The 23,228-nt window shown below is 48.7% G+C and overlaps 1 protein-coding gene across 7 annotated transcripts in view; it reads right to left on the bottom strand.

Moving 5' to 3' along the window:
• Positions 1 to 23,228, bottom strand: part of tns1b (tensin 1b) — a 254,989-nt gene that overhangs the window by 223,687 nt on the left and 8,074 nt on the right. The window contains exon 1 of one of the 7 annotated variants that reach the window (XM_061226945.1): positions 4,736 to 4,868. The exons of the other annotated variants lie outside the window; for them this stretch is intronic. Coding sequence (XP_061082929.1) covers positions 4,736 to 4,750 — 15 coding nt within the window. The 5' untranslated portion in view covers positions 4,751 to 4,868. Of the gene's footprint in view, positions 1 to 4,735; positions 4,869 to 23,228 lie in introns of those variants that run through there. 7 annotated transcript variants of the gene reach the window in all.

The raw sequence follows: 23,228 nt of genomic DNA on the forward strand, positions 1-23,228 counted from the left end.
GGCGGACACACAGCGGCTGTTCTGGCCAACGGCAGGTTTCAGCATCCCGCCGTGAGTGCTGAACAGAGAGGCGAAGGCACGGCCCGCTGGCAGCCCCAGCAGGGCCAGACGAACACACACAGAGTGTGTGACGGACACGCTGGACGTGCCAGGTAACACAAATCCGCGAGGGGAAGCTAAAATGGCAGAACAATGGCACCAGGACCGCTCTACTACAGGGAGAGGGGCCTCCAGCACGCCTCCTTGTCACGGTCCGCCCGCAGTGTGTTCTCTACAGACTAAAGCCCTGTTCCACGCCCACCAGAACGGATGCTTTGAGTCGCAGGAATGGTGTCGGGAGTGACGGACACAGGCCCAGTGAATAGCCGACACACGGACATCTCTGGAACGCCAAGCTGTGGACAGCTCTCTAGCCTTTAAAGTAGCAGACCCCCACTCACTCCCCCACCTCACTCTCCTACCTCACTCCTACCTCACTCCCCCACCTCACTTTCCTCCCTCACTCCTACCTCACTCCCCCACCTCACTCTCCTCCCTCACTCCCCCACTCACTCTCCTACCTCACTCTCCCACCTCACTACCCCACTCACTCCCCCACCTCACTCTTCCACCTCACTCTACCTCACTCTCCTACCTCACTCTCCCACCTCACTCTCCTCCCTCACTCTCCTCTCTCACTCCCCCAACTCACTCTCCTCCCTCACTCTCCCACCTCACTCTCCCAACTCACTCTCCTCTCTCACTCCTCCACCTCAATCTCCCACCTCACTCTCCTCCCTCACTCCCCCACCTCACTCCCCCAACTCACTCTCCTCCCTCACTCCCCCAACTCACTCTCCTCCCTCACTCTCCCACCTCACTCCCCTACCTCACTCCCCCACCTCACTCTCCTCCCTCACTCTCCCACCTCACTCCCCCACTCACTCCCCAACTCACTCTCCTCCCTCACTCCCCCACCTTACTCTCCTACCTCACTCCCCCAACTCACTCTCCTCCCTCACTCTCCTGCCTCACACTCCCACCTCACTCCTACCTCACTCCCCCACCTCACTCTCCTCCCTCACTCCCCCACCTCACTCTCCTACCTCACTCCCTCAACTCACTCTCCTACCTCACTACCCCACTCACTCCCCCACCTCACTCTCCCACCTCACTCTACCTCACTCTCCTACCTCACTCTCCCACCTCACTCTCCTCCCTCACTCTCCTCTCTCACTCCCCCAACTCACTCTCCTCCCTCACTCTCCCACCTCACTCTCCCAACTCACTCTCCTCTCTCACTCCTCCGCCTCAATCTCCCACCTCACTCTCCTCCCTCACTCCCCCACCTCACTCTCCTCCCTCACTCCCCCACCTCACTCTCCTCCCTCACTCTCCCACCTCACTCCCCCACTCACTCCCCAACTCACTCTCCCACCTCACTCCCCCACCTCACTCTCCTACCTCACTCCCCCAACTCACTCTCCTCCCTCACTCTCCTGCCTCACTCTCCTGCCTCACACTCCCACCTCACTCCCCCACTTCACTCTCCTCCCTCACTCCCCCACCTTACTCTCCTACCTCACTCCCCCAACTCACTCTCCTCCCTCATTCCCCCACCTCACTCTCCTCCCTCACTCCTACCTCACTCCCCCACCTCACTCTCCTCCCTCACTCCCCCACCTCACTCTCCTACCTCACTCCCCCAACTCACTCTCCTCCCTCACTCTCCTGCCTCACTCCCCCAACTCACACTCCCACCTCACTCCCCCACCTCACTCTCCTCCCTCACTCCCCCACCTTACTCTCCTACCTCACTCCCCCAACTCACTCTCCTCCCTCATTCCCCCACCTCACTCTCCTCCCTCACTCCTACCTCACTCCCCCACCTCACTCTCCTCCCTCACTCCCCCACCTCACTCTCCTACCTCACTCCCCCAACTCACTCTCCTCCCTCACTCCCCCACCTCACTCTCCTACCTCACTCCTACCTCACTCCCTGCAGGTCTTTGAATGTTCTTCTGTTATTATGTGTGATTATCCTGGATTAGTTGTCACATTGCCCTTGGAAGAATTCTGGCTGGCCAGCCACTTCTGGAAATATTCAACACTGTTCCAATAGTTCTCCACGTAGACTCTCACTGTGGTTCAGTAGTCTCAGAGCCTTAGAAATGGCTTTGTAACACTTTCCAGACTTATATATTTCAACAATCTTCTTTTCATCCCTTCTGAAGTTTCCTTTGATCATGGCAGACCGATGTGTCTGAATTACAGCAGTTCTGCAAAAAACAGTGGGCTAAAATACCTCCACATGTAAGTGATATCAAAATATCCAAATACAAGTTTTCTATTGCAGGTATTTCTGCTAAAGGTTGTGCAACCAGTTTGTAAGTTTAAGAAGGCAATTACTTTAAATTACTTTGTTCAGAAAATGAATTAATAATTTCAAAAATTAGTTTTGTGTTTACTCAGGCTCCCTCTTCTAATATTACATTTTGTCCAAAGATCTGAAATCAATTCAGTGTGACAAATACTAAATAATGTAGGAAATCAGTTATTTAACCACACTTATACACAGCACTGTATATATGAAAAAATACACACACACACACCTACACCCACACAGACACACAGCCCTACACACACACATACACAGCCCCATGCACACACACACACACATACACACACACACACACACAAACACACACAGGAAGCAGCCATCAGTCTGGTTTCTACGGTTGGAAAACAGACACCGACTCAGAAGACGCTGACAGTTCCACTGAAGCTGTTCCACAAACAGGCAGTTATCAGGCTGTGCACCGTTTTCCCTGCGTGGCTTTAACTGCAGGGATCAGATACCTTCAGCCTGGCTTTGGTCCTGCAACAACGGCCGCTTCCTTTGAAAACAGCACTGCACAGCTAGCCCTGCTGCCAGGCCAGCTGCAGAGCACGCAGTAATGTCTCGCATTACTTTTAACGGTCCTACACGTCCCTGCTCACAGCTAGACATCGTCTGTCTGTGTATCAACACAGAATCAGACTGAGACATAGCTCAGACCGTGTGGTTTCACCTTACAACCCCTTCAGAGGAAACTCTCAGCAATATAAAGGCAGATAAATCACATGCAGCCCTGTCACCATGGACTACAGGTCCCAGTGGAATGCACCGTGAGCACAGTCCAACCATCACAGCAACCACCTCACTCCCCCACCTCACTCCCCCACCTCACACCCCTACCTCACTCCTACCTCACTCCCACCTACCTCACACCCCTACCTCACTCCCCCACCTCACACCCCTACCTCACTCCCACCTACCTCACACCCCTACCTCACTCCCCCACCTCACACCCCTACCTCACTCCTACCTCACTCCCCCACCTCACTCCCACCTACCTCACACCCCTACCTCACTCCCACCTACCTCACACCCCTACCTCACTCCCCCACCTCACACCCCTACCTCACTCCTACCTCACTCCCCCACCTCACTCCCACCTACCTCACACCCCTACCTCACTCCCCCACCTCACACCCCTACCTCACTCCCACCTACCTCACACCCCTACCTCACTCCCCCACCTCACACCCCTACCTCACTCCTACCTCACTCCCCCACCTCAGTCCCACCTACCTCACACCCCTACCTCACTCCCCCACCTCACACCCCTACCTCACTCCCAACTACCTCACACCCCTACCTCACTCCCCCACCTCACACCCCTACCTCACTCCTACCTCACTCTTCTATTCATTCCAAAATAGCCGAACCGTGCGTTGCAGTAAACATTATTACACCACCGAAATCCTGTCGGACACAGCTGTAAGTATCCCAGCATGCACTGCAAGACGGATTTAATTGTTTTATCTCACAGGGACCAAATTTAGCAATTCCAGCAGAATTTTTGTTTTGCACACCTCCTCGGCTGCATCGGAACTTATTAGCAAGCTTCAGCAAATCACGCTGCAGGAACACAAGGGCATTCCGTCCGCACAGGAAACGGTCCTGTCACAGGCCAGTCCTTTCAGGGACAAGACGTAAACAAACCCACCCGTGCCACTCATCCGATCAGCCGGAGGGCTTCGACCGGACGCGTCTGCAAACAGAACCTCCACCAGCCTGTACTACACTGAAGAAATATCCCGTGGCACACCCTACTGACAAGTCAGGACTTGGAGTAAATCAACAATAGCGAAAGTATGTCTCCAGCTCTTTAAGAGCTTGTAGGACCCAAAAGCAAAAGGAAACGGCAGGCAGGAAGTCCTCCCAGCAAAACAGCATTAAAGTAGCAGAGAGAGGGTGTGCCTGTTTACCACCGACACCCCTCACCTTCTGCGACCGAAGGTCTCATTTAAGAGCACTCATTTATGCAGTAAAAGACACCACGAAGAGATCTTTTTCTGTGAAAGTAAACCAGATTGTCTTGCAGGAAAAAAGCCGTCTGAACCAAGGGTAAATAAACCCATGGGGTAAATAAACCCATGGGCACAACAAGTACCGCTGCGCTTGGACTTCGTACAGAAAGAAAGCAATAAGCACTTACTGTTGTTTCACCTATTCCAGCGGCTAGCCTCTTCAGAAGCCGCTCTGTGGCACACTGCCGGTACACGCGTAGCAGTGGCCTTTAATCAGCGAGCGCTCTGATTGGTAACTATGTAACGCAGAGCGGTGACCAGCCCCTAACGGTCTGTAAATGATCTCTCAGCTGACATATGCCTCTCGTGCCCCTCTCCCAACGCACTGCCCGGCACTCACCACCCAGAAGGACATGGCGGAGCCTGTTCCAGGAAAACAGAAGGTTCCAGACACCCCTCGATCCCAAGCTCCAGTCGTTCCTGATGCGGAGGCAGCTATGGGGGGTCCCAGCAGTGGTGGTGGCTCAGATGGGTCACAGTAAGAGTCCCACCCTGATGAGTCCCGGCTCTCTACAGTAACTCAGTCTGAGGGGGGGCAGGTCTTTGTCCCAGCACATTTCCTGAGCTGCATTGTTTGAGAGATGGGTGTGTGTGTGTGTGTGTGTGTGTGTGTGTGTGTGTGTGTGTGTGTGTGAGAGAGAGTTATGCCGGTTGACGCGCCCCCCGTGGGGCTGGTGGGGCTCTGCACTCTTCCTGCTCTTTTCCTTTCCTCGGCTCTCGGAGAAAAGGTCAAAGTTCGGCGCTGGCAGGACAGAGCGGTCCGGCCTGCCCCCACCGCAGGCCCGCGGTCGAGGCCAGCTTCCCTGTTGATCATTTACGGAGTGCAGAGGGCAGGAGCAGAGCGCAGAGCACAGGAGCACAGGAGCACAGGAGCCTTTTCCAGCTGGCGTTCCCAGCCTCGGGGGGGGGGTGGGGGGGGGGGGGGAACACAGTTGGACCCAGTGGTCACTTCATTGAACATGACAAGGGCCGGAGAGGTGCTAACTGCCTGTGCATACGGGGAAACAGCGCTCCTGTAGAGACCCTGACAGGTGGCTGTTCAGACCTCAGCAGTGCCTTTCATTGCCCATCGAACACGTTTGAATGGAGGAAGAAATTACACCACTGCATTTGGTTTTCACTGGAGGGGGCCGGTCATTAAATTATTGCAGTGTAGATGGCAATAGGAGCTATTGTAAATCAATATTATACTCCCTCATAGACTTACCGAGGCCAAAAAATGCAAGGGTTACGGTATGTGGTCCATGGTGCATGCCCACCTTTGGATGAAGATTTCATTTTCAGAACCAAATAAAAACGGTTACGATATCAGAGTTATACTTAAAGCAAATCACCAGAGTGGTAGAATAAATTAAGCTCCCAGGAACTGTGGAACAGTTAGTCAAGATGTTTGTAGTAAACAGCGGTACATGGCAGACTTCCATGATGTTGTTTTGGAATAAATGCTTCACTGCATTACAGACAGGTGCTCGCTGCTTTTACATTTTCCATACATACAACATGTAAATAAGAAAGATTATTTATCCGTGTTATCTAAGCACAGATCAAATGATTGATTTTGGGTATTGTCTAATTCAGGTACCCCCGAATTAGGACCCAGGTTTGGACTGTCAGTGCCTTTGGATTGGGTGAAAGTTCCCGCAAAAGTGGTGGTGATTAATAAAGAATGTATTGTCTTAAAAAGTGATGCAAATAAGCACGCTCTAATAGGCTGATTGTAATCATGTTTCCATAAATGAATTAATTGCACCAGCAATATAGTTGTGTTCACATAAACATAAATTATTGCCTATTCACTGTCATCAAAATAAGCTATTTCATTTAAAAAGAGCCATGCAGTTTAAAAACATACAGAATATTATGTCATTAGAGCCCGTAGGGGGTTGGCTACTGAGTCTGACAAGTCCCCAAACTAATCCTTGTAAATAAATTACAGAAACTATATTTAAATTGTTCAGACTTCTAATTGAATGTATGTTTTAAAATACAGAGAAGCACCATAAAACAGCTCCCAGCATGCTTTGCGGAGCATAGACTATGCACTAGCTTAAGGCTTTCAGTAGCATACAGGTATTTACTGCATCTTTGAAATATGAACTTTTAATCACACATATTTTGTTTGACCTTTTTCAATTCCCACATTTTTTTACTTAATTTCCTGCAAATTCCTGCCAAATTTAATTTACTTTGGCAGTCAGTTAAAGGGCAGTGAACTTTTCACTTGGACCTCAGGGTCAAAAAGAGGCCATGGCCCTCTGCAGCTCTTATTTATGAACCGATACCAGAATGGACAGGCACTGCGTGAGTCCTGTGTCTCCTTCCCCAGGAGACAGGCACTGCGTGAGTCCTGTGTCCTCCTTCCCCAGGAGACAGGCACTGCGTGAGTCTCCTGGCCCAAGGCAGCTGGTTCCTCACCAGCCACAACATCAACATCACAGAGCCTTCCTTTTTAAAACATTTTGTTTCAGATTTTTCCACATTTTCCTCCCAATGTGGTACCCTACCTACTCCAATCACCACAGCAGCCTGTCGCTCGACGGCCCAGGAGCATCTGTACATTAGAGAGCGAAGCGCCTGCTTCGCGTTCCCACGGCAGTGACTCCGAGACGAGTGCAATCAGGGCTCTACTGTACGCAGCGATCCTACTCCCTTCCCAGTTCCTCCCCCTGCCCTCGGAGAGGCCAGCCAATTATGCCGCTCCATGTGTGCCGGGCAGCATCTACAGGGAACAGTGACCAGGACAGCATCTACAGGGCCCTATGACCAGGACAGCATCTATAGGACAGCATCTACAAGGCCCTATGACCAGGGCTGCATCTACAGGGAACAGTGACCAGGACAGCATCTACAGGACAGCATCTACAGGGCCCTATGACCAGGACAGCATCTCTAGGACCCTATGACCAGGACTGCATCTACAGGACAGCATCTACAGGGCCCTATGACCAGGACAGCATCTACAGGACCCTATGACCAGGACAGTATCTACAGGACAGCATCTACAGGGCCCTATGACCAGGACAGTATCTACAGGACAGCATCTACAGGGCCCTATGACCAGGACATCATCTACAGGGACCAGTGACCAGGACAGCGTCTACAGGGCCCTGTCAGGGTTTGTGAGAGAGGCCATTTTCCCCGTCTCTGCAGGGGGTCCACAGTAGAGAACAGGCAGAAAGTGTGAATGGATTGGTTCCGGCGGTTATGCCTGTCTGGCCCAGTGCAGTGTGTGTGAGGGGGGGGGGGGGGGGGGGGGGGGGGGGTGAGAGTTCAGACAGAGGCCAGACAGGTCAAAAGCCATAAATCAGCCAGCGTAGTGTCTCCTTAACGAATACCCACCAGCCTCCCATTGTGCGGACCACGTTTGCATAGGAGGGCATGACCGGGCCAGTGTGTAGGAGAGGGGGAGCCGCTGCCTCTCAGCACTCTCTCTGTGGAGGACCAGGCAGGCTGTGAAAACCATGCGCAGCAGCCTGCCAAACATCCCGCAGCCCTGTGAAAGCCAGGCCCAGATTTACTGCTCCAGAGCCGGGGAGTATGTTTCTCACGGAGCCCCAGAGAGGGTGCGTTCAGCGGGCAGCTGAGTCCATGTGTCCCACTCCCCCGTCTCGCCTGAGTCCCCCTGTCCCTCTCCCCGTCTCGCCTGAGTCCCCGTGTCCCTCTCCCCATCTCACCTAAGTCCCTGTGTCCCTCTCCCTGTCTCGCCTGAGTCCCCGTGTCCCTCCCCCCGTCTCGCCTGAGTCCCTGTGTCCCTCTCCCCGTCTCACCTCAGTCCCTGTGTCCCTCTCCCCGTCTCACCTCAGTCCCTGTGTCCCTCTCCCCGTCTCACCTCAGTCCCCCTGTCCCTCTCCCCGTCTCGCCTGAGTTCCCGTGTCCCTCTCCCCGTCTCGCCTGAGTCCCCCTGTCCCTCTCCCCGTCTCGCCTGAGTCCCTGTGTCCCTCTCCCCGTCTCGCCTGAGTCCCTGTGTCCCTCTCCTCGTCTCGCCTGAGTCCCTGTGTCCCTCTCCCCGTCTCACCTGAGTTCCCGTGTCCCTCTCCCCGTCTCGCCTGAGTCCCTGTGTCCCTCTCCCCGTCTCACCTGAGTCCCTGTGTCCCTCTCCCCGTCTCACCTGAGTCCCTGTGTCCTTCTCCCCGTCTCGCCTGAGTCCCTGTTTCCCTCTCCCCGTCTCACCTGAGTCCCTGTGTCCCTCTCCCCGTCTCGCCTGAGTCCCTGTTTCCCTCTCCCCATCTCACCTGAGTCCCCCTGTCCCTCTCCCCGTCTCGCCTGAGTCCCCGTGTCCCTCTCCCCGTCTCACCTGAATCCCTGTGTCCCTCTCCCCGTCTCGCCTGAGTCCCTGTGTCCCTCTCCCCGTCTCACCTGAGTCCCTGTGTCCCTCTCCCCGTCTCGCCTGAGTCCCTGTGTCCCTCTCCCCGTCTCGCCTTTCACCGCTTCAGTGAGAGGAGACGCTCTTCAGTTCCGGAATGACTGCTCCTGCTCTTCACAAGAGGGTCTATCGTGAGTTTGACCTTCCTGTCAGTGTAAATGTCTGTATGTTTCCTCTTCTGTACATGCAGTTACTGCACCCAATGAAAACTAGTTGCCTGCACAATGCCGAGAAATGAACTCCATTCACTGGTCAGATACAAGCGCAAGAAGGCTATGGCGTAAATATGCAACTCAGGGGGTAATAACATTGTGGATGTTTAATGTTATCAGAATTCAAGGCTCCCTGCTGACCAGCACACTTTCCATCAACACGCCACAGACAGGAAACAGCAGTCTCTGCACAGGAAGTCCTCCCCAGGACCGGCAGGCTGAGAACGGCCAACTATAGTAACCCCCATCCCGCCCCTCCCATCCTGCTCTGCAAGGAGAGAGCAGTAAACACAGTGCCCATAAGCACACACACAGATATGTAAACACATCCACACATACACACATATGTACACATACAGTGGGCTCAAGAATTATTGGCACCCCTCACCAGGCTTAAAAAAAAAAAGAATAATATAATTATAGAGAAAGGTAATACACCAATATGTGCCAAATACTGTACTTTATTAATGTTTCAATGGAAACAACCAAAATCATAACAATCATTTAATAAAAAAATAAATTTCAACAAAATCCCTTCACCTAGATTAAGGATTAAGGAACACATTTGGAGGGATTTAGGACCATTCCTCTTTGCATATCCTTTCAAGAACCTTCACGTTCTTGGGTTTGTGCTTATCAACTGACCTCTTCAACTCAGCCCACAGGTTTTCGATTGGATTGAGGTCTGGTGACTGAGATGGCCATTGCAGAACATTGATTTTGTTGTCACCGAACCATTTCTGTGTGGATCTTAAGGTGTGTTTTGGGTCTTGTTGGAAAGTCCACCTACAACCAAGTCCCAGACTTCTGGCAGAGGGAACCAGATTTTAAGCCAAAATTGCCTGATACTTGCTGGAATTCATTATGCCATCAATCCTAACCAGTGCCCCTGAACCTCTGTAAGATCCAGTTGCGTCCTCTACCCATGAGATTTTCAACAGTTCCATATCTTTTGAACTTTTTTACAATTGCTCTGACAGTGCTCAGTGGTATATTCAATCATTTGTGACTTTGTAATTGTGAAACATTGATTTGGAGGAAATTGATTTTTAATTAAATCTGTAAATGATTTTTGTTGGTTCCATTGAAACATTAATATAGCACAGTATTTATCACATGTTAGTATTTCGAGTTTGTCTATAAATATATTGTTTAGAATTTTTTTGAGTATTGTTTGTTCATTTTCTGTCAGGGGTGCCAATACTTTTTGAGCCCACTGTATATACACACACATATACACACCACAGACTCCACAGGCCTCCCCCCGTAAGCATGCATAAATCCACATTACTGCACTAATGAACTGAGCCATGCCTGCTGATATATAGCAGTTTAAAATGAAAGGGGAGTGGCTGTCTGTCTATGAACCTGTCTTCCAGTCTGTTACACACTGATAGCTTAGCTTAGAGTTAGCAACAATGCTTCATGCCGGACAAGCTGACAGCACAGAGAGCATACAGGGTAACAGTGGGTTAGGAGTCCCTGGAGAGAGCAGGAGAGTTATTACTCGACTGCACACACACACACACACACACACACGCACACCTGCTTGACTTTCAGAGAGGGTAAATGGTGAAGATCTCCCGGGTCCTGCTGCCAGTTCTGACCCATTTAAGACTGAACAAACCCTCGTACAGCCAAGCACACACACACACACACACATCCCTCCAATGCACACACACACGCATGCACACACGCACACACACACGCACACACACACACACGCACGAACACACGCACAAACACGCACGCACAAACACACACTCACACACACACATCCCTCCAACGCACACACACACGTGCACTCACACACGAACGAACACACACACACACGCACGCACACACACACACGCACACGCACCCATACACACACGCATGCACACGCACGCATGCACACACACACACACACACACACACACACACTTACTGCACCATATCTGAGCTGCTTTGCCCTCACTATGTTCCTTTTGGTGCTTAGAAGAGAAAGTAAAGTCTGTCTGTATACTGCAGATAAAGGGAAAATAGACATTTCTTTCATGCGCTGAAAGACACACCCCCACCCAGGGTATTAAAAGCCTCTCCTTTAAGGCCAGATTATGCCAATATGATGTACAGTAGAGATCAGAAGTATCTGGGTATAGAGTCAGAAGTATTCATTCAAAATGACTGCAAAAGGCAAACAAGGAACACAAAGGAAAGCCCTGAAGTGATATTGAGATGAGCTGCTGCCATAGGGAGGAAGGAGCCACTTCACATCAGAAAGGGCCAGAATACATTCTGCTTCTGGATGGAAGCAAATAATTTTAAATCCAGTAAAGTCTGCATCACATTGATGGTTATGGGCCCGGCTAATACAAGTGGTGACTTTGACTTCACTACTGGTGTTCATCCATTCATGTTATTGGTTTATTATGACTCAAAATAGTTCCGGAAATGTCAGTGTTCCGATCGACCTTCGTTCCTGATGTGTTCAGTTCTTTGAGGTTCTACTGTATTCTGCCACCATCCCTTTCCAGAAACTTCTGGAGAAAACAGAACATAGTGAGACAGAGAATAATTACATGAGCTACCTGTTCTCCTTAGTTCTACTGCAGGACTGGAGTTAGTCTTCATCACATTACAAATGACTACCTCCCTACTGAGATCTGGTTATGCAAAACCATGATGGTTCAGTATTTTGGGACTATAGTAGTGTTGCTAGGAGATACCCTTTATGGCGGTGTTATGAAACAGCTACCCCATCAACAATCCTGCGTGCTTCTTCTGTTCTGTTCTGAACCTTCACACCTGTATGTTACACATGTCTGTTACATCTATCTGTTACACCTGTCTGTTACACATGTTTGTTAGATCTGTCTGTTACACCTGTCTGTTACACATGTCAGTTACATGTGTTACACCTGTCTGTTATATTGGTCTGTTACACCTGTCTGTTACATCTGTTACACATATCTGTTACACCTGTCTGTTACATCTGCTACACATGTCTGTTAGATCTGTTTAGTACAGTATGTTACATTAGCACTTCTGTTTACTCCTGAGACTGCCAGTAGATGTGATAAATGTTGGGTATTTGAGATCAGGCGTAATCTCAAGTTTGTCAGACACAAAACTGTCCAATCACCCTCACAAAATGGGCAAGAAAAATGTGAATATTTTTATTGTGCGTGTCTGTTTTGACTGTTGGTCTGTGTCACTGCAGGGCAGGGAATTCTGTCTAGAAGCTCCGTCCTCCTCAGCAACGCCGCCACCTTGTGGCCACAGAGTATTCACACACTACTACTCTCTCTCTCTCATACACACACACACACACACACACATACACACACACATACGTGCGCACACACAGACACACACACACACATACACACACACACACACACATGTGCGCACACACACATGCATACACACACACACACACACACACACGCACACTCTCACAGAAACAGACACATTTTCTCACTCATCATTCACACACACACACACACACACACACACACACACACACACACACACACACACTATACACACCGTCTCTGTCTGGCACACAGACACACACATCCACACATTATTTTTGACTCATACACACACACACACACACAGAACATCACAAACATAAGAACACACACATCCAGCAGACTCACTTGCACAGACTTGCATATTTAGTACAAAACAAAATAACTTGATCTTGTATGTACCTAAAGGGCAAAACAAACTAACAACTTCTCTTTCCTGGTTTGAAACATTTGGGATATTAGAGGCGAATTATCGGAACTTAATACAGTCAAATTAAAATCTGAACCCCATGCACCACCATATGCTGGGCATGAAATATGCAGCAAATGTTAACGCAGTTGCAGATTGCACTCAGTAAAAACTGTTAGTGCTTTACAAAGGCTTTGGAAACAGTGTGATAATGAGTGTACTCAAAGTCACGGGAGAGCAGTTACATGATCAATCTTTCACAGAAAGACGCTCAGTACCTCAGTGCTGGTTTTAATTTCAGCCATGACCTTGGCATGACCTTGTCTTTCAACCTGAATCACGCACTTTGCTCATCTCAATCTGCTATGAGACGAGGGGCATTTCAGTGATCTCAGCATCATAATTGGGGGACTGCCAGCACATAGTGTGCTTTGTTTGGAACTACAGTGGTGTGAAAAAGTGTTTGCCCCTTCCTGATTTCTTATTTTTTTGCATGTTTGTCACACTTAAATGTTTCAGATCAAACAAATTTAAATATTAGTCAAAGACAACACAAGTAAACACAAAATGCAGTTTTTAAATGAAGGTTTTTATTATTAAGGGAGAAAAAAAATGTGAAACCTGTGTGAAAAAGTGATTGCCCCCTAAACCTAATAACTGGTTGGGCCACCCTTAGCAGCAACAACTGCAATCAAGCGTTTGCGTTAACTTGCAATGAGTCTCTTACAGCGCTGTTTATTACAGTGCAGTCCATAAGTACTTGGACAGTGTTACCATTTCTGTTGTTTGTGCTTGGAGATGAAACAATGAATATGAGGGTAAAATGCAGACTGTCACCTTTAAGGCATTTGAAGGCGTTTGCTACATCTATATCGGATGTGTAAAAATTACAGCCCTTTTTATTCACAGTCCCTGGTGTGTTGGGAAGCCTAATTTTTAGCCTACTGTTTTTTTCTTAGTTCTCAGTCTCATAATGGCGGTGGTCCTCATGTTGACAAACTCCAATAAAAGAATCCAAAGGCAATCAAAGGCCTAGAATCAAGACTAGACGCTGAAAGCTCTCTTATACCTGCACTAAGTAAAAGATTAAAAACACCTGACTATTTACGAATCAGTGAAAACCATTACCCCCGAATGTTATAGCACCCTGAAACACCCTGAAACACTCTTACATATAAGTCAGTGTCTCCCACTGCTTCAGCCGAGGACTCACCCGCCTGGCCACACTACTGCCCCCACTGGTCCGGCGGTGATAATACACTGGCCCATAGGCTTTCCTGGCCCTCCCACACCCTGTGCCTGAGCCTTCCGATTGGCTGCCGGCATATGAATATTACTGAGGAGCATGACAGAGGGTGTCGTGGTCTGACTGTGTTGCAGTTTGATTGGCCCTCAGCACAGGTTCAGAGTTCAGCGAGAGATTCCCCCCCTCTCACGGTGTCCTGTCCTGATGGGTGGGCCGGTTCAGGACAGGCAGTACTGTGATTATAGAGTGATTATGCTTAACCGTTATCTGCTGAGAGGTACATCACATGGCTGCTATCTTGGTAATGCCATGAGCATGAATCAGTTGGCTGATAACATGGTATAAGCCTACTAGATCATAGCACTCATACCACAGTGTGCAGATCAAAGCATACAGACTACGGTGTGCAGACCACAGTGTGCAGATCGTAGTGTAAAGATCACAGTATGCTGATCACAGTGTGCAGACCACAGTGTGCAGACCACAGTGTGCAGATCGTAGTGTAAAGATCACAGTATGCTGATCACAGTGTACAGACCACAGTGTGCTGATCACAGTGTGCAGACCACAGTGTGCAGAACACAGTGTACAGACCACGGTGTCCAGACTACGGTGTGCAGAACACTAATCGAGAGGCAGAACAGGAACATGACCAAAACCGTTGGGCAGCACCTGCTCCATCCTGGTCTTTTTTATTCATGAATAATAAAATGAGACGATGCGGGGAGCAGGACCATTTCCTGTGACTCTCCTCCCCAGTTCTCCTGTAGCAGGAGCATCTCTGCGTCATGCACAGGGCCAGTGCTACACGCCACCGAGCCTGCCAGCAGCACACTAACACAGCAGCACAGCCATTTACACAGGGAGAGCCCTTGAGCGAGCTGTGCTTCAATGAAGCTGCTTCACCGTTTTGCTTCCCCAGTGGTTATTACCTGTATGACTGCAGGCCTGAACACTGGAAGCCCACAGTAATAAGCACTGGGGAACAGATCCCTCTCCAGTGCTCTGTCTTATGAAAATGACAAGACACGGCATAGCAAAGGTTCCACCATGGAGGCATAAGAACCAGCAGAATTAGCCTTCGGAAAGCCTGTTGTGCTATGTGGCAAACTGCTGTTTTAAGGAACATGGGAAGACGAGACAAGGTGTCCCAACCCAGAATAAAACTAAGCTCTGCCCTGCACCATTTTGACTGGGTCTGTGACAGCCAGGGCCAGGTCTGACAGCAGTTATCTCCTGGTCGCACTGGGGCTACATGTACAGACTTGGGAAAAACACAATCTCTCTTTTTGGAGGGGGGTGAAAGTTCTGGCATGGAAAGCCAAATGTTTGCAGTATCACAAACAGTAAAAAAAAACTTTCTTATCACTTAGGTGCACGTGCTTCACTGTAGTCCTCAGGATAATCACCTAATACTGTCGCCCTATGGCGTTACAACTGCAGGTTCACTTTGCAATTACTTTATCTTCCACCATTTTGCTGATCATGACATAAAAACGAGAAATGTCATTTTTGTGAAATTAACCAACACCAGAGTCAGTAAAACTGTCCTGCACTGTACTGCAGGAGGTCCATGCTGAAGTATGACCTGGTGCACTGTCCTCAGAGACATACACCAGCGTAGAAGAACTGCTCAAGAAGAGCTCTGCCAAAAAAAGGAAAAACCTTTTTTTCCCCAAAAAAAGTTAGTTGTGTAACTGACCTCCCCTTCAGAGGAACACGGTTGGTCTGCCACTGGCTGAAGATGCTGAATCAGACATGGCTAATTCATCAGCACGGACTCGTACAGCACTAATGCAGATATCACTGAAGAATTATTCAGCGTTTGATCCAGCCTGGCCGGACGCCAAGGCGGTTAGTGATGGATGCACACCACTTCCCTCCCTGATGTTTTCCATTAAAACAAACCACAGCCTTATTTCACATTGTCATGCACAAACGCACCACTCATCAGTTCTGTCTTTCAATCGTTAAAGGCCGCCGGTAATAAATTGATTCTCTGGAAAGTAATTGAGTATTTGTGCTTCATATCAGGCAGAGTCAGGCAAGTGAAGGTGAATTTTCTGTGACTTTCTCCACAGAGATTAACTGCAGGCTCCTCCCAGCTGGGGCCTCCGATGCAGGGATGTGTTATCTCAGCAGATTATAAGTACATGGGAAAATAACATTATGCAAACCCAAGAGCTAATTAACACTGCACTAAGAGGGCACCGACTCAAACAGTATCAGCCTGATTACAGCTCCTTTGCAGTAAATTGGAAAATGTGATTAACTGATAGGCTAAAGTCACACACTCTAAAGTTAAAGTTCCTCTTAAATGTACTGCTTCCATTTCATATCTTTACCGAACAAAAATGCACAGCTTTTCAGGGGTAGCTTGAACGCTGTAAAGAGGAGGAATAGCAGTCCAAAGTACAGGGAAAAACTACAGCTGATTTCTGAAAAATGCAGCTGCCAGGTTGTGATGAAACACCTGGTGATCTCAGTGAGGGACTCATGAGGAGAGAACAGTGGTGCAGTGAAAGAACAGTGATACAGTGAGAGAACAGTGATACAGTGAAATAACAGTGGTGCAGTGAGGGAAAAGTGGTGCAGAGAGAGAGCAGCGATACAGTGAGAGAGCAGTGATGCAGTGAGAGAGCAGTGATACAGAGAGAGAGCAGTGATACAGAGAGCAGTGATGCAGTGAGAGAGCAGAGATACAGAGAGAGAGAGCAGTGATACAGGGTGAGAGCAGTGATGCAGAGAGAGAGAGCAGTGATACAGAGAGCAGTGATGCAGTGAGAGAGCAGTGATGCATAGAGAGAGCAGTGATACAGAGAGCAGAGATACAGAGAGAGCAGTGATACAGGGTGAGAGCAGTGATGCAGAGAGAGAGCAGTGATACAGAGAGAGAGCAGTGATACAGGGTGAGAGCAGTGATGCAGAGAGAGAGCAGTGATACAGAGAGCAGTGATGCAGTGAGAGAGCAGTGATGCATAGAGAGAGCAGTGATACAGAGAGCAGTGATGCATAGAGAGAGCAGTGATGCAGTGTGAGAGCAGAGATACAGAGAGAGAGCAGTGATGCAGTGAGAGAGCAGTGATGCAGTGAGAGCAGTGATGCAGTGAGAGAGCAGTGATACAGAGAGAGAGCAGTGATACAGAGAGCAGTGATGCAGTGAGAGCAGTGATGCAGAGAGCAGTGATGCAGTGTGAGAGCAGTGATGCAGAGAGCAGTGATACAGAGAGCAGTGATGCAGTGTGAGAGCAGTGATGCAGAGAGAGAGCAGTGATGCATAGAGAGAGCAGTGATGCAGAGAGAGAGCAGTGATGCAGAGAGAGAGCAGTGATACAGAGAGAGAGCAGTATCACTGTTTCCCACAGTAGTTTATAGTTAAGGCAGGCCACCTAAGAAAAAACGCCCCACCTCAACTAACGTTGGATGAAAAAATGAAAATCAATAAAAAAATTTTTTTTTTTTTTAAGAATTCTGACTGCGTTGCCAAGGTGACGTCGAACAGTGGAATCTGCTGGTTGAAAATAACACTGTGCAGTTTGTCATTCGATCGTTGTCGAACGGGACCAACTTTGAGGTGAGAGTGAATTATTAATCTTAACTCCATAAAATAGGAGTATTCGACCTGTCTAATATTTCGCTAGTTAGTGAGATAGTTGTTTTCTCATGCTATTGCAAAACCATGCCTTTTGCACGTTTCTCAGCATTTATCAGTAGAGTAGCAGCTAATTAGAGTAGATAAATTCAAGTTTTCAAATGAGTAAATTTCTCTTGCGGGCGTGAGGTCATCCCTGGTATTCCAGAAATGTGGGTGTGGTCCGAAGAGCCAGCAACAGCGGAGCGAGACTTCCACTTAATCAGGAATGTGGAGTTCTGGAGTTACATACAGTGGACATGACTCAATAGAGCAAGATCAGAATGACACTACAGCAAATGGGTGATTGTAGAGAGGGTTTCCCCCGACATTGCCCATTGGCTCTGTCACGATTGACAGGTCGTGATGAGAAACTGAGTTATGTTCTGTGCTCTCAGCTGGGTCAAAGGTCAGAGAGTATGCCAAAGCAGGTACGCTGAGCCAGGGAGCACCCACGGCACGCCCTTTCACCAAGGCATCATGGATCTGACCTTCAGGCCTGACCAGCTGACCATCATGGACACCAGGATCCTGGAGGAACCAGAGTAGGTCTGCTGTACAACCACCATTCTGGTCTACACCTATGAACAGACCCAATACAGAGATGTGTCTGGAAAATACTAATTTGCCCTGCTGAAAAAAACATCTCAAGCTTGGTTTCAAACAGCTGGTAGCTGGTTGATCAGTTCATACCAGCTCCCAGCTTGACATGGTTGGTTGAGCCAGCAAGACCCAGCTAGACCTGCATTATGACCAGCTTGACCAGCTCATGCACAGCAAGACTTGAATTGAGCTGGTCAAGCTGCCATAGCTGGATTTTACAGCAGGGTGACATGACTTCACATTCCGTGTTGCTGGTTTGCAGGAAAGTAGAGCAGGCAGGGAGATGGTCCAGAGATCCACTGGGTCCCTGTTGCCCCCGACAGCCACCGGCAGGGCTTAGTCACCCAAGGCCATTTCAGTGGGAGTCCACTGTTACTAAGATGCTAAGAGGACAGTATCATAGCAACAAAATGCATGAAGGAACCGCTGATCCTGGATCCAGCTGATACCATCTTTTGCAGAGCCAAAGCATTATTGCTAATGGTTTTATTACTTTGTTACCATGTACTTACCAACAAACCTGCAATAACCTCACAAAAAGCACTTTGTAAGCAACACATTAAAGATTTAGGCCAGTATTCGATGAATTCAACGTTTGCACTTTGACTTTGAGTAAATCCACACTTTTTTGTCACAAACTCAAGCCAGGACCCAGCCAAGGGGACCTGTGAGGCCTCTAGGTCCTGGGAGATGGTGTCCATTTCATCAGGGGAATGCAGGGCAGAGATCAATGCTGTGACGACAGCCTTGTGCCTTATGATGTTCCATCAGCTTTAGCTTTAGCTTCAGATTTAACCAATGGGACATTTTGTGATTTGCCAACAAATTTGACAACTTATTTACTCACTTGGCCTCACAGAAATGGCTATGCACATAAAGATTTAATAAAAAAAATAAAAAAACAATTTATTCCTCAAATGAGGTTTTGAAAACCATCTTTCCAACAAATGACAAAAATCCAAAGGTAATGAGGAAGTCTCAAGAATAAAAGAAGAGGGGTTTTCTAGCCTTTTTTGGTACCCCCACCCCCAAAAAAAAAGAAAAACACTGATAAACAGCTCTGCTGGAGATCAGACATTTTTGCTCCCACCCATAAACAGAGACAGGGAACAAAATGTGGACAAAACGAACAACAACAAAGGCTGATGAGAGTGAGCGGTGTGGGAGGGGGCGATCAACAGGCCCCCGATAACGAGCTGTGTGCACGCACGGGTCGGGCGGCTGTGTCCACGTGCGGGAATGAGGCAGAGAGAACGAGGCAGAGTGCGGAACGTCACAGGGGCTCCAGGTCGCCAGGGGCGACGGGCACTCGGCCACGCCGAGTCTCAGACAAAAGCCAACAGGAAGTCTCTTGCCACAGAAAACCATGTCTCGACAAAGAGGAAAGAAAGCAAGTTCAACAAATTACACAGAAATGGGAGGCCCCATCTCTGCCTTTTTCAGAAACCCGAAGTCTCTTAAGCTCTGACCAGCTTTCTATTTTCACATCAAGGGCACAAAGGCAGAAAACCGCCTTTATCTTCTCTTTGTGGGAGCGTTTCTGCATCAGTAACTCTGACGGTTCTGAAAGAAATGCCTTTTTCGTTTCATTCACAGAGCTCCTCGCCCACAGCCGGCCTGTCTCTTCAGGCTCCTCGCCGCCATCTGTGCGTTTAAGCAACCGTCGTCAAAATTGCCGCAACTCATCCGCCCCAGCCGCGCGCTCGCCCTGCTGCCATTCGCAGGCCCGATGCCTCCGTTTCGCCGAGCGGCCATGAGCGACAGGTAAAACTACCCCGTCTCTCTGTATCCTGTTCCACTCCAGCGATCCTGTTACACTCCAGCTATCCTGTTACACTCAAGCTATCCTGTTCCACTCTGGCTATCCTGTTCCACTCACACAACGCTCCAAACCAAACAAAAACCAAAACCAGACACTAAGAGTCTTTTATTAAATGTTTCATACCACTTACGAGAGTCCCTGTAGTCCATTTAAACATTTCCTTTTGATTATGTAATATTAGTAGTTCGGGGTTTCCCCCCTCTATTAAACAGATCTGTAGAAGTTATTACAGCAGAGATCACTTCTGAAAAACATACAGTACTGTACGTAGCTCATATTTGCCATTGTTTCACTCCTGATCCGTCTCTTTTTATTAGCGCGTCCAGCACTGGTAGATTATTGTACAGCACTGGTAGATTATTGGTGGATTATTGTACAGCTCTGGTAGATTATTGTACAGCTCTGGTAGATTATTGGCAGATTACTGTCCAGCACTGGTAGATTATTGTACAGCACTGGTAGATTATTGTACAGCTCTGGTAGATTATTGTCCAGCACTGGTAGATTATTGTACAGCTCTAGTAGATTATTGGTAGATTATTGTCCAGCACTGGTAGATTATTGTCCAGCTCTGGTAGATTATTGTACAGCTCTAGTAGATTATTGTACAACTCAGGTAGATTATTGGAAGATTATTGTCCAGAACTGGTAGATTATTGTACAGCTCTGGTAGATTAGTGTACAGCTCTAGTAGATTATTGTACAACTCAGGTAGATTATTGGAAGACTATTGTCCAGCACTGGTAGATTATTGTACAGCACTGGTAGATTATTGTCCAGCACTGGTAGATTATTGTACAGCACTGGTAGATTATTGTACAGCTCTGGTAGATTATAGTACAGCACTGGTAGATTATTGTCCAGCACTGGTAGATTATTGTACAGCACTGGTAGATTATTGTACAGCTCTGGTAGATTATTGGTAGATTATTGTCCAGCACTGGTAGATTATTGGACAGCACTGGTAGATTATTGTACAGAACTGGTAGATTATTGAACCGCTCTGGTAGATTATTGTCCAGCACTGGTAGATTATTGTACAGCACTAAATCTCCAGCACTGGTAGATTATTGTACAGCACTGGTAGATTATTGTCCAGCACTGGTAGATTATTGTACAGCTCTGGTAGATTATTGTACAGCACTGGTAGATTATTGTCCAGCACTGGTAGATTATTGTACAGCACTGGTAGATTATTGTACAGCACTGGTAGATTATTGTCCAGCACTGGTAGATTATTGTACAGCACTGGTAGATTATTGTCCAGCACTGGTAGATTATTGTACAGCTCTGGTAGATTATTGGTAGATTATTGTAGTGCACTGGTAGATTATTGTACAGCTCTGGTAGATTATTGGTAGATTATTGTACAGCTCTGGTAGATTATTGTCCAGCTCTGGTAGATTATTGTCCAGCACTGGTAGATTATTGTACAGCTCTGGTAGATTATTGGTAGATTATTGTAGTGCACTGGTAGATTATTGTACAGCTCTGGTAGATTATTGGTAGATTATTGTACAGCACTGGTAGATTATTGTCCAGCTCTGGTAGATTATTGTCCAGCTCTGGTAGATTACTGCGTTATATGCTACAGGATATATTTTCAGGCAGAGCCTGCTGCAGGGCCAGGGCGGGCCCCAGGGGATGTGCAGACCGGGGCCAGAGACAGCACCTTGCACTGGGACCCTGGGAGGAGGGGGTGGGCAGCGGCGGCAGGTATGAGCAAGGCCGCGTTGCCAGGGAAACACAGGACAGAGGCCACAGTGTTCCCCCCAGAGCCAGCGGGAGAGTGGAATGCTGCAGGGGATTGTGGGTAACTTTCACTCCTCCACATACCTTATCAGATAATTACAGAAGCCCCCCCCCCCCCCGCCAGAGGGCTGTCACTCAGCCTGGGGGCGGAGCCTCCCCCCTCAGCTGTGTCAGTGAGAGAGGAGGCGTGTCTGAGGGTCTCAGAATGAACGGGCAGGAAACTGTTCTGCTCATTGTTATAAAGGTTGAAAAGCCTGCCTTATGAGGAACTCTGTACAAGATAAACTTTCATGACAAACCAGATGAAAACACATGGAAGGATTATTTGGATTATTTGGATTATCTGGATTATTTGGACAGAACACAGACAGCATGCACTCAGTTGCCCAACAAGCAACGAGCCCTGAGTCATGTGACCACAACATAGCTGATTGGCTCATTACATGGCAGGTTGGGAGGGTCACGGTGGCCATGGGGTGTTAGTTTCTGTTCCCACACAACCTCCTTAATTTACTCAATTAGGAACTCAATTTTCTCCTCATTAGTGAAAGGAAGGAACAACAACAACAGATACTGAGCTACACTCCTATACCCACCTGCGCACTCCTCCTATACCCGCATACTCCTCCTATACCCATGCACACACACATATCATTCACTCACACATTCATACCTACACACACACACACATCATTCACTCACACAGTCATACCTACACACACACACACACATCATTCACTCACACATTCATACCACACTCACACACAGAAAGGCCTCAGAACCATCTCGCTGAGGTAGTGGTGCTACCTACTGTGCCACTGTGCTGCCCAAGAGCACCTTCAGCAACAGAAATGGCAGGAGAAGCAGACAGAAATGAGTGAGCAGGGCTGTGTGTGGGCGCTCTTGTTAAGACTAATGTGCCTGAGACGGTGTACATCTCCCCCTGGGAAACAGAGTCATTAATCAGCGCTGGGTCACAGTGCCAGCTGCTGCTCTCCTGGCTGCATGTTCTACGCCCAGCGGGGCATTTACCCAGCGCGGCTCAGCGCGAGGCTAACAGACACGACACCCCCACCCTCCTGTCCCGCCACACGCCGTGGGGTCTCGTCCCAGGAGAGCCCGTTCCAGAACATTCCCAAGCATTCCCCACAGGCACACGCTTTCAAAACACGCACCCCACTCCCAGCCCCGCCCCCCTCCTTCCTTCCTCCAATCAATCGCCCCCTCGCTCACGTTTTGTTATTCAAGGGACACTAATTTGCTAATTCATTTTGCGGACAGCAACACCGCTTTCATCTCCTTGGACCTTTCCCACAGCGCTCGGGGCCGAACTGTGTGTTTTGGGGGGGTTTTTTGGGGTGGCTCCCGGGATCTTCTTCCCGCAGCGGCCCCTGTTCGTGTAAACGATTCAAAGGGAACGGTAAGCCGCAAATTCCTTCCCTAAGTCCCCACGTTTCTCTGGGTGCACCTTTAGCAAACAAACAGCCCCTGCAACAGGG

Source organism: Conger conger, chromosome 17 (genome assembly GCF_963514075.1).
Source record: "Conger conger chromosome 17, fConCon1.1, whole genome shotgun sequence".
Classification (NCBI taxonomy): domain Eukaryota; kingdom Metazoa; phylum Chordata; class Actinopteri; order Anguilliformes; family Congridae; genus Conger; species Conger conger.